This window comes from Pantherophis guttatus, chromosome 8 (assembly GCF_059756535.1).
Source record: "Pantherophis guttatus breed Tessera chromosome 8, ASM5975653v1, whole genome shotgun sequence".
Lineage (NCBI taxonomy): Eukaryota > Metazoa > Chordata > Lepidosauria > Squamata > Colubridae > Pantherophis > Pantherophis guttatus.
Window position 1 is genome coordinate 3,990,617 of NC_142070.1, and position 12,439 is coordinate 4,003,055.

A 12,439-nucleotide genomic window follows, 5' to 3' on the forward strand; every position below is an offset into this window, starting at 1 on the left:
CCAGGGGTGAAATATTCCCGGTTCAGACCGGATCGCCCAATCCGGTAGTGATGGCGGCGGGTGGTTTGGAGAACCAGTAGCAAAAATCCCTGCCCCCCCCTTCCCCCCACCATGCTCAGCTGAGCCGCAGGATCATCAGAGCCTTTTTTTTTTTTACTTTTAAAAGCATTTTTTCTACAACCTCTTCCGATGAAAAAATGCTTTTAAAAGTAAAAAAAAAAAAAAAAAGCCTCTGATGATCGCGCGGCTCAGCTGGGATCTTTCAAAGCATTTTTTTTCTGCAACCTCTTGGCCGAAGAGGTGGTTAAAAAAAAAATGCTTTGAAAAGTCTCTGACGATCCCAGCTGAGTTGCCTCAGTTGAAGTATCTTTAGTAGGACTACTAGATTGTGTAACAGCTTTCGTTCCTTAGGCCATCCGTCTTGGAAACTTGGAGAGGATTTGTTCCCCCCTCTCCCCCACCATGTATACATTGGGGGGGGGGGGTTTCTACTTACCTTTACTACCAGTTCGCAACGGGGCTGCGGGTGCGCTCACTTCACTTGCGCACTCTTCTGCGCAAGCACAGAAGCATTTTGATGACGTCACGAGTCGGTGGGCAGAGCCTCCCGCTGGTTTTACTACCCGTTCTATAGGACCAGTGCGAACCGGGGGCAACCCACCACTGGTATACATTCAAAATAGACTGTGATGCTTCTCTGTGTCACTATGTGTGTGTGTGTGTGTGTGGGTATAGGCATAACGGTTATCTTTTGAGAGCTGAATGCAACGAAATTTCATTTTAATCTATGCTGATTGGTGTACATTTAAAGTGACAGTGAAGTTCTGTTTCTATTCCTTATATAGGGATTCTTCTCTATACTATTTATATACTATACCCGTGATGGCGAACCTATGGCACGCGTGCCACAGGTGGCACACGGAGCCATATTAGTGGGCACGCCAGCTCAGCTCTGGGGCACATGCACGTGCTGGCCAACTGATTTTTGGGCCTTCTGGGCCCACCAGAAGTAGGTAAACAGGCTGTTTCCTGCCTCTGGGGGGGAGGGGGAGGCCCGTTTTTCTTTCTTACCTGGCTCCAGATCCTCTCTATTTATCTGGGAAGGGCGAAAACAGCCTTCCCCACTTCCTTGGAGGCCCCTACGGAGGCTGAAAGGGCCCATTTCCCGACTCCCAGTGGGACAGGAAGTGACTTTTTTGCTGTCCCCTGCCTCCAGAGACTCCTAGAGAGGCTCCTAGAGACTCCTAGAGAGGCTCTGGAGGCAAAAAATGTCACTTCCTGTCCCACCGGGAGTTGGGAAATGGGCCCTTTCAGCCTCCGTAGGGCCTCCACAAGGGAGTGGGAAAGGTTGTTTTCGCCCTTCCCAGATAAATAGAGAGGATCTGGAACCAGGTAAGAAAGAAAAATGGGTCTACCAGGCCATCATGTGCCAGGAGCAGAGGGGGGGGGGAGGAGGGAGGGTTGCGCACGCATGCGCGTGGACACATGCACACATGACCCTCCCCCGCCCCCCCTCTCCTGGCACGTGATGGCAAAAAGGTTAGCCATCACTGTACTATACTATTAATACTATTTTGTATCTTCTGTTATGGACTGCACCCGTGATGCAGTGGTGGTATTCAGCCGGTTATATCCGGTTCGGACAAACCGGTAGCGGCGGCTGCGGGAGGCTCTGCCCATCCGCCCGGACATCATCACGTCCTGTTTTGGACGTTCTACGCATGCGCCAAAGGTCCTGCGTATGCGCAGAGGTGCCACGTGCGTTCACATTTGCGAACCGGTAGCGAAGGTAAGTGAATCCCACGCCTGCAGTGATGGTGGAAGCTTACCAGTGTTTGCACCATGTGCGGCCTCTGTAACCTCAAACTCTTCACCGTCTGAAAGACGTCCAGAATTCCTTCTGCCTTGACCCTTTCCAGGACGGTGCCCAACGCGCAGAAGGTCCCCGTCCGCCCAGCTCCAGCGCTGTGAAGAAGACGAAGAGGAGTTGAATGGGGTTTCTTCCTTCTCCAGACACCCAAACAAGGATGGGCTGCTGGGGGTTCGCGAGAATCTCTAGCTAAAATTCTGTGCAGTTTGGAAAACCCCCAAATCCCACTCCTGGCTGGCCCCGCCCGCTCCACCCCACCCCTCCCAGGTGTCCCCACACGGCCTGGTTTGGATGCAGGTAAGTGCAGGTCACATGCGGAGGCTTGGGGAGGGCGAAAGACGGGCCTATCGGAAGTTCAGGAAGGCTGGAAATGGGCCCGTTTCCAGCCTCCAGAGCCTGAAGAGGCCGTTTTCGCCCTCCGGGAGGCTCAAGAAAAGCCTCCGGAGCCTGGGGAGGGCAAAAATGCCCCCGCCCGCCATGGTGCAGGAGGCCAACTAAGCTACGCTCACCATAGCCACACCCACCCGGCAGAGAACCTCTTGCTAAAATGTTTGAAGTCTACCCCTGGACCCAATTTAGAGGAGGTAAGAGCTAGGAAGGTCTACTCAGCGGCTGAGTAGTGGTCTACTCAATGGTTGTGGGAGGAAGAGGAAGGTTCCCTGAGCGTGGTGGAGAAAATGAGCTTCTGTTGAAGGAAGAAGGGTTGGGGCCAAGGCTATTCTGAAAGTACCATCTACTCCAGGATCGAAGAGTCATGGAGATCGTGAAGCAAAGTTTCTTCAAGGAAGAGAGGTAGTTTGGTGTGGTGGTTAAGGTGCCAGCTTAGAAACTGGGAAACTGTGAGTTCTAGTCCCGCCTTAGGCATGAAAGCCGGCTGGGTGACTTTGGATCAATGACCAGGAGATGGTGAGTTCTAGTCCTGCCTTAGGCATGAAAGTCAGCTGGGTGATTTTGGGCCAATGACCAGGAGATGGTGAGTTCTAGTCCTGCCTTAGGCATGAAAGTCAGCTGGGTGATTTTGGGCCAATGACCAGGAGATGGTGAGTTCTAGTCCTGCCTTAGGCATGAAAGTCAGCTGGGTGACTTTGGGCTAACCACCAGGCGACAGTGAGTTCTAGTCCTGACAGGCAGGAAAACCAACTGGGTGACTTTGGGCCAGTCCTTCTCTCTCATCCCAACCTACCTCACAGGATTGTTGTTGTGGGAAAGAGAGGAAGAAACGAACACTGGACATGTTCGTCCCCTTGAGTTATTTGTAAAAAAAAATAGTAAAGGCAAGATACAAAGAAATAAAATAATTTCTTGGGGGACCAATGGAACCGGTCCATGGTGCTGTTCAAACACCTCAGGGATGCGAGTCGATCATCGCAAAGGGGGAGCCCCTAGAAACCCCCCCACCCCCACCCCCCGGTTACCTGCAATGCACAGTGATGGGGTGATTGCCGGATTGCTGTTGTTGCTTCTGCACAGCTGCTATAATATTGATCATGCCTTTCCCGTCGCTGGGGATCCCCACCTCTGGCCACCCGTGGAAGTGGAACTGTCGGATTTGCCGGCTTTTGTTTTCCTGTGTGGGGGGAAAAGGGGAGGAGAGACGCTGAAGCAAGCTTGATCCCCAGAGGATATAGAATAATAAAGAGTTGGAAGGGGCCTTGGAGGTCTTCTAGTCCAACCCTTGCTCGAGCAGGAGACCGTATACAATTGCAGACAAAGAGTTGCCCAATCTCTCCTTAAAAACTTCCAGCGTTGGAGCATTCGTGAATTCTTGTGGCAAGCTGTTCCACTGATTCATTGTTCGGTCAAGAAATTCCTCCTCAGTTCTAAGTTGCTTCTAAGTTGTAGTTATTTTTAAACAATCATAGCCCACGTGTTTGTTGTAGTATTCGTCACCATAATACTAATACTATATTAATATAATAATAGAATAATGATAATAGAATAGAATAACAGAGTTGGAAGGGACCTTGGAGGTCTTCTAGTCCAACCCCCTGCCCAGGCAGGAAACCCTACGCCACTTCAGACAAATGGTCATCCAACCTCTTCTTAAAAATTTCCAGTGTTGGAGCATTCACAGCTTCTGGTGGCAAGTAGTTCCACTGATTAATTGTTCTCACTGTCAGGAAATTTCTCCTTAGTTCTAAGTTGCTTCTCTCCTTGATTAGTTTCCATCCATTGTTTCTTCTCCTGCCCTCAGGTGCTTTGGAGAATAGCTTGACTTCCTCTTCTTTGGGGCAGCCCCTGAGATACTGTAACATTGCTATCATGTCTCCCCTGGTCCTTCTTTTCATTAAACAAGACATACCCAGTTCCTGCAACCGTTCTTCGTATGTTTTAGCCTCCAGTCCCTTAATCCTCTTTGTTGCTCTTCTCTGCACTCTTTCTAGAGTCTCCACATCTTTTTTACATTGTGGCGACCAAAACTGGATGCAGGATTCCAAGTGTGGCCCTACTAAGGGTTTGTAAAGTGGTACTAATACTTCATGTGATCTTCACGTGATCGCTCAATCCAGAGTGATCCAAGGAGCTTGCCTGACCACGAAAGGATTGAAACAGCCTGCTAACACTGCAACTTCCCCCCACCCCACCCCACCGATCCTTTGCTTCAACAGAGCTTTCTTCCTTAAAAGACACACTGTTTGCAGGCTGTAAACAGCGGAAAATAATTTGCAGGTAATCCTTGATTTATGGTGACAATTGGGGCCAGATTTTCCAATAGTTAGCAATGCAGTTGTAAAACATGACTGCATTGCTTAAGGATGGCAATCCCTGTGGTCTCGGTTGCCATCGTTCAGTGAACCACACGATTGTTACGCGAGGGAATTTCCTGCTGGCTTCCCCAGCTAAGTCATTGGGGAAGCCAGCAGGAAGTGGTAAGTCTTCAAAGTGGCTTGAAAGCAGGCCGGCAGGAAGTAGGTGGCTGCTGGTGGGTGTGGAGAGGGGTGGGGCATGAGGGTGCAAGAAGGCGTGCATGGAGATGCGAGGGAGGTGCAGCAAGGCTCAGGGAAGGTGTGCAAGGGTGTCCCGGAGGCATGATGTGGCTCGGGGAGGATGGGCAAGGGTGGTGTAGTAAGGCTCAGGGAAGGTGCACGGGATGGAGGGCCGCAAGTGCAGATGCAGAGGGGCTGGGAAGGATGGAAGAGACTGACTCTAGCAACTTGCAACCTTCTCTGCTGGCTTCCCCATTGACATTCTGGGGAAGCCAGCGGGAAAGGTTGCAAATGGAGATCACAAGATCACACTGCAACCAATCATAAATGTCAGCTGATTGCCGAGCAACCAGATGAGTGTGGGAATGCTGGGATGCCAAAAACTCAGAGGACTGGTCATAAGCACTATTCACTCGGCACCGTCGTAATTTTGGCCATTTAACATATAACTGTGGTCGTAAGTCGAGGGCTACCTAGATAGTGAATCATCAGAGCTCTGCATCCTTTTCCAGACACCGTGAAGCCGGTTATGACTGGTGGGTCCCTGTAGACGTAAGGCTGGGTTTCTCAACACGTACCCTGTTGTTGGTCACCAGCAGATCGCGGACTGTGTAGCTCTCACACTCTTCCTCCTTCTTCAGTTCTATGGCGATGTCTCCGTAAGATACAGAGCCGTCCGAAGGCCAATACTGAGCACACTTCTCCTAGCGAGTCAGGAAACAGGAAAGACAGGGCCATCAGAAAGCTCATCGAGAAGTCCTCTCATGTCCTCTCCTTCGTGTTTGATTTGTTATATTTATATAACATTCAATTTCCATCAAACAGTGTGTGATCTGTGTACGGTTATTTTTAAACAATCATAACCCACGTTTGTTCTAGTATTCATCACCATAATATTAACACTATATTAATATAATACTTAACATCATATTTTTTAACAACTCTCCACATTAACATTTCCTCTTTTTATATCTCCTTTCTAACTTCTGTTTCTATTGTCTATTCCATTGATAGACTATGTTCCATATCAAAAAATATTCAGTTTCTTCTTTGTCCTTAATAGTAGACGTTAATCTATCCATTTCTGCACATTCTAATAGTTTCTTAATTACATTCCCCTCAGACCAGGAGTGAAATCTAGAATTTGTTACTACCGGTTCTGTGGGCGTGGCTTGGTGGTGGGTAATGTGACTGGGTGGGTATGGCCAACTTTTTTTTTTTTTAACTTTTAAAAGCATTTTTTCTACAACCTCTTCGGCCAAAAAAAATGCTTTTAAAAGTAAAAAAAAAGCCTCTGACGATCAGGCAACTCAGCTGGGATCGCCAGAGGCTTTTAAAGGCATTTTTTTTCCCTACAACCTCTTCGGCCGAAAAGGTTATAGAAGAAATGCTTTTAAAAGCCTCTGACGATCCCAGCTGAGTTGCCTGATCGTCAGAGGCTTTTTTTTTTTACTTTTAAAAGCATTTTTTTGGCCGAAGAGGTTGTAGAAGAAATGCTTTTAAAAGCCTCTGACGATCCCAGCTGAGTTGCCTGATCGTCAGAGGCTTTTTTTTTTACTTTTAAAAGCATTTTTTTGGCCGAAGAGGTTGTAGAAGAAATGCTTTTAAAAGCCTCTGACGATCCCAGCTGAGTTGCCTGATCATCAGAGGCTTTTTTTTTTTTACTTTTAAAAGCATTTTTTTGGCCGAAGAGGTTGTAGAAGAAATGCTTTTAAAAGCCTCTGACGATCCCAGCTGAGTTGCCTGATCATCAGTCATCATCACTACCAACTGGAGAATTCTGGGAGTTGAAGTCCACCAGTCTTAAAAGCAACCAAGCTTGAAGACCTCTGCTTTGGATGTTCTTCTCCACGGGGGCTCACCTGGCCCCTCTCTTCCAGCTCTGTCAACATCACGATGGAGCAGGACTTCCACTCCCAGATCATCCGCCAGAAGTCCTCAATGGTGTGCTGGAGCGGTCCTTGGCTGGCGATGTAGGAATCCTTTTGACGGTAACCCTGGGAACGTCAAAACAGGGCGTCACAAAGAAGCAGGATAACAATAGCACTTAAGACTTATATACCGCTGTACAGCCCTCTCTCAGCCGTTTACAGAGTCAGCCTCTTGCTCCCAAAAATCTGGGTCCTCATTTTACCCACCTCGGAAGGATGGAAGGCTGAGTCAACCTTGAGCCGGTCAGGATTGAACTGCTGGCAGTTGGCAGAATTAGCTTGCAATACTGCCTTCTAACCACTGCGCCACCACGGCTCCTTCCTTCTTTCCTTCCTAAATAGCAATAGCAGACTTATATACCGCTTCACAGTGCTTTACAGTGTTCTCTTAAGCGGTTTAAAGAGTCAGCATATTTCCCCTCAACAATTTTGGGTCCTCGTTTTTACCGACCTCAGAAGGATGGAAGGCGGAGTCAACCTTGAGCCGGTCAAGATCGAACTCCTGGCAGTCGGCAGAATTAGCCTGCAATCCTGCAGTCTAACCACTGAGCCACCAGGAAAGAGAATGAGAAAGGGAATTAAGAGAGGAAGGAAGGAAGGAAGGAAGGAAGGAAGGAAGGAAGGAAGGAAGGAAGGAAGGAAGGAAGGAAGGAAGGAAGGAAGGAAGGAAGGAAGGAAGGAAGGAAGGAAAGAAAATAGCAATAGCCCTTAGATTTATATGCCACTTTACAGTTCTTTACAGCCCTCTCAAAGCGGTTTCCAGAGTCAGCCTCTTGCCCCCAACAATCTGGGTCCTCATTTTACCCACCTTGGAAGGACGGAAGGCTGAGTCAACCTTGAGCCTGGTGAGATTCGAACTGCCAACCTGCTGGCAATTGGCAGTTAGCAGAAGTAGCCTGCAATCCTGCATTCTAACCACTGCACCAAGAGATTTATTCTTATCACCTCTTGTCTTTCCTGTTAACGATTTTGTTACTGGTATAAAATTCTTTTGGCCTGTTTTGTAAGGGGTGGGAGGTTAACATTGTTGTAGCATATTAATCAGCATTCAACTAGGGAGTAAGTTACGTGTATATACATTCAGCTTTCTTTTTTTTAAAAGACACTTTTTAAAATGTCTTTTTTTGTCGTGGGTTGTTTTATTTTTGGTCAACATTTTGGCATTTTGTATTTGAACTTTTCTTGAATAAAACTAAATATTGTACACAGAAATCTGACTAGGTGGCTCAGTGGCTAAGACACTGAGCTTGTGGGTCAGAAAGGTTGGCAGTTCGTCGGTTCGAATCCCTAGTACAGGTCTCCTGCGTGAGCAGGGGGTTGGACTAGATGACCTCCAAGGTCCCTTCCAACTCTGTTACTGTTAGATTTTTTTTTAAAAAAAAACAACCCTATTCAAGGCTTTCATACCAGGGACTGAATATTCTCAGCTCGCATTAGAAAACTCATGAGTGGCGTGGTGGCCTAGAGGTGGAGCTCATCGCCTCACAATCAGGAGGCTGTGAGTTCAATCCTAGGTAGAGGCAGATATTTCTCTCTCTGGGCACGATGAGAATATATCTGCTGAACAAAACTCCTCATTGGTGACAGGAAGGGCATCTGGCCAGTAAACAACTCAGCTCCATTCAGTTGCCCAGATTCGATCCCGCAAGGGATTACGGCGTCGTTAAAAGAAGATTGTTAGGAAATGGCTATTTGTCTAACTAGTTGGTCAGGCAATATATAAACTAACAATGTATGTTTGCAGTCAAAAGGTATTATATTGCTTTAAGACTGTATTGCATCATCCTGTATCCTGATTGGCTAAGCTCTGTAGCCAATGTACTTAAGGGAAGTCTGAATCATGGTTTGTGGACACTACACCATTTTGCCTGCTTATTTGCTGTAACTCTCTACCTGATCTCTCGGCATGATCACTGTTTGATCATAGCTACATGTTGCTTTCTACTATTTATTGAATGTTTTGATATTGAACTTGTTCCTGTTTTGAAACTCAAGAAGAACTTTTTTAATGTGTATGACTACAACTGGTAAGAAGACTTTGTACTTGAAATATTGATCTTTTAACTCTTTTATCTGTGTATGACTTGGATTGTTTTTGGACTTTGCTTTACTTTTTCATAAAAGTAAAAGGCTACCACAACTCAGTGTGTTTGTGTATTAACTGTGATTGTTCACAACCACTCCCAGCCGCTTTCATGCGTATACTCAAAGGGTACTCTGCTCAATAACCCACAACATCGGTTATGAGCTAGAATATCCTTAACAAAGATGATGCATTATAAAACTTCATTAAAGTAACACTCACGTCAATAAAAGAAGCATTTACATAATCTGTATTTTCCTCGCCTCTCTTCACTGGAATGATTACTCGGTTGAACTCATCTGCAGGGGGCGGGGTGGAAAAAAAAGAGACAAACCATTTTAGAAATGTTTGGTAAGAGGCATTTAAGGAAGGATTCTGGACTGGCATGATGTGGCTCGGAAATGATGGGTTTCCATAGCAACCCCCCCAAAAAGGCGACGTCTCCCTGCAAGCACTCTTATCAGCCATTCTGACGCAGCAGCGATGCCCACTTTGCAAAGCTAAACTGCAGAAAACACAGGTAGTCCTCGACGTACGACCGCAACAGAGCCCCCAATTCCCATCGCTAAGCGAGACACTTGTGAGTTTCGCCCCTTTTTTTACAGCCTTTCTTGCCGCCGTTCGGTCAGTGAATCGCTGCAGTTGCTAAATTAGGGATACGGTCGCTAAGTGGATCTGGCTTCCCCCAGAAACTTTGCCCAAAGGTCGCAAAAGGGGATTACGTGACATACACACATACACCCCGGGACACTGCAACCGTCGTAAATACGAGTCAAGTCGCCAAGCGTCCGACTTTTGATCAGGTGGTTGTGAGGATGCTTGCAATGGTCGTTAAGTGTGAAAACTGGTCATAAGTCACTGTTTTCAGTGCCATGGTCACTTTGAACAGTCACTAAACGAATGGTTGTAAATTGAGGACCACCTGTACTTTGAAAAAAAAACCCAGCTGATAAAATATAAAAAAAACCCGGTTGCTTTTCTGGAACATCAAGCCACGATTCATGGTTTAATCCGATGAAGCTCTACATTTCCCTCTCCTTTCCATCCCAGATCTTGTGAAGCCGACATACAAAAGTTAGATCCTTCAATGATTTCTCATGCCTTAAAATGTGAATTTCAAGATTTCCCCCCCCCCAGCTAAGCACATAATTCCTTACATGGGATTATCTGGAGCACTCTGTTCTTCTTCATGTTGGCCGGCAAATTGCCCGTTCGCATTTTGTCGTTCTGGATTTTGATGGAGGTGAGTTTCTGCAGAAAGAGAGAAGCGGGGCATAAGCATCGAAGGGCCAAAGAACTGGGTGAATTTGGGTCAATCACCAGGAGATGGTGAGTTCTAGTCCTGTTTTAGGCATACTAGACAGCTGGGTGACTTTGTACCAAGCACTAGATGGTGAGTTCTAGTCCCACCTTAGGCATACTAGACAGCTGGGTGAATTTGGGTCAATCACCAGGAGACGGTGAGTTCTAGTCCTATTTTAGGCATACTAGATGGCTGGGTGACTTTGTACCAGTCACCAGGAGACGGTGAGTTCTGGTCCTGCCTTAGAAATACTAGACAGCTGGGTAACTTTGTACCAATCACCAGGAGACAGTGAGTTCTAGTCCCGCCTTAGGCATGCTAGACGGTTGGGTGACTCTGGCCCAATCACCAAGAGATGGTGAGTTCTAGTCCCATCTTAGACATGAAAGCCAGCTGGGTGACTTTCTACCAATCACCAGGAGACGGTGAGTTCTAGTCCCACCTTAGACTGGATCACCTTGTGCCAATTACCGGGAGACAGTGCACTGTCTCCCTCTCAGCCCAACCCACCTCACAGAATTGTTGTTGTGGAACAGTAGGGGAAGGAAGGTGTGTTGGGTGTGTTTGCCGGTTTGAATTATGTTTTATTTAAAACTAGCTTATAAGTCAGCATTGCCCGGGTTTTTTTTTTTTTAGAACCAATCCTCCTTACCAGAGGGAGTCCCCTTGTGGAGTACCGTGAAGCTGTTACCATGGCAACTCCACTGTGCTGTACAGTAGAAGCCATTTTAAGGCACAACAGGCTGTATCTTAACAGAACTTGAATCCAAAAGGCACACTATCACTGTCAAAAGTATTGTGATTTGACACTATAGATATAATTCATTCCTTTTTCATTTCAGCGGCCCAGGCGTTCCAGAGTTATGCTGGAACACACACACAGACATATCCAGACAATCCCCTCCCCAAGGGGTGTTAGGGGTGTCTTATCCCCACCGTATTTGTTTCCAGAGAGTAAATCATCTGTGTATCAAATTTGGTTGAAATTGCTTGAGGCATTCCAGAGTTATGCTGGAACATACACACACAGCCATTTTTATATTTTAAAATAATAAAGTCAGGAAACACCCCCCCCAAACAAACATATAGCCCCAGACCCAGTAATATTATTCTAGCCATCTCTTTGCTCTCTAGTCTTCTATGAATTGAAAAGATGGCCTTGCATTTAATATCATCAATGTTATGATTGTGAACAGCCCGAATCTGTGTTTGTTCGTGGCGAAAGAGAAATTCTTTGGCTGAATTGATCGGTTCAATCACTAGACCTTGATCTGGAGATCTCAGGCTAGTGGCTTCCACGGATCCAAATTGCTCCCTACCTTAAACTCTTCCTCCAATCCGTTGCTGCTGCTCCCCAAAATTTTGTTGTAAATCTTCTGGAGATGGACCTCCAGCGAAGTCACCTCCAGTTCTGTGTCTCCATATAAGTAATGCTCCAGAAGCGCCTGGTAGATGAATACGTACTGCATCTAAGAGGAGAGAGGATTCTTGTTTGGCTCTGGAGTTTTATTTTATTCGTTTCTCTTTTTTTGGGGCCCTGTTTGCAATCCAAAAACTCTTTGGCATTTCCGGTCTCCCAACGGAAGAGGATATTTGGAGCTCAGGGTTGGAATTCTGTGGAATTCTTGGTGCTCTGAGAGCTCGGCGGTTTCCTTGCAGACGTTTCATGACCCAACTAGGTCACGTTATCAGTGCTGAAGGGAATGGGGTTTGTGGAGAGGAGGAGGGGAGGAAGAGGAGGAAGACTGTGGGCTACTCTCTGTGACGTTTCATGACCCAACTAGGACACGGCATCAGTGCTAGAAGGGAATGGGGTTTGTAGAGTGGAGGAGAAGGAGGAGGAAAAGGATCCTAACTCAACCCCACTCCCATAATCCTAATCCCAAAATCCCAATCCCAGGATTCCTAATCCCACCCATAATCCCAATCCCAGGATTTTTAATACCAACACATAATCCCAATCCCAGGATTCCCGCTCCCATAATTTATTTCTTTATTTATTTTATTCATATTTATATGCCGCCCTTCTCCCGAAGGACTCAGGGCAGCTCACAACAATAAAACAACAAAACAATAAATTAATGCTAAAATAATCCAATTAAAATCCCCAACAGTTAATGCCAATCCCAGGATTCCCAATCCCAACCCATAATCCCAATCCCAGGATTCCCAATCCCAGGATGCCCATCCCAAGATTCCCACTCCCATAATCCCAATCCCCACCCCCATAATCCCCACTTCAATCTTCCCAATCCCAACCCCATCATCTCAAGATTCCCACTCCCATAATCCCAATCCCCACCCCCATAATCCCCACCTCAATCT

At 46.7% G+C, this 12,439-nt stretch overlaps 1 protein-coding gene across 18 annotated transcripts in view; it reads right to left on the bottom strand.

Annotated features, from left to right (window-relative positions):
• Positions 1 to 12,439, bottom strand: part of PTPRA (protein tyrosine phosphatase receptor type A) — a 132,161-nt gene that overhangs the window by 890 nt on the left and 118,832 nt on the right. For all 18 annotated transcript variants that reach the window (XM_087874826.1, XM_060687185.2, XM_087874828.1 and 15 more), the window contains 7 exons: positions 11,434 to 11,583; positions 9,969 to 10,062; positions 9,034 to 9,110; positions 6,660 to 6,794; positions 5,376 to 5,501; positions 3,286 to 3,437; positions 1,830 to 1,965 (listed from right to left, as the gene is read on the bottom strand). In XM_087874826.1, the coding sequence (XP_087730952.1) occupies positions 1,830 to 1,965; positions 3,286 to 3,437; positions 5,376 to 5,501; positions 6,660 to 6,794; positions 9,034 to 9,110; positions 9,969 to 10,062; positions 11,434 to 11,583 (870 nt within the window). The remainder of the gene's footprint in view (positions 1 to 1,829; positions 1,966 to 3,285; positions 3,438 to 5,375; positions 5,502 to 6,659; positions 6,795 to 9,033; positions 9,111 to 9,968; positions 10,063 to 11,433; positions 11,584 to 12,439) is intronic.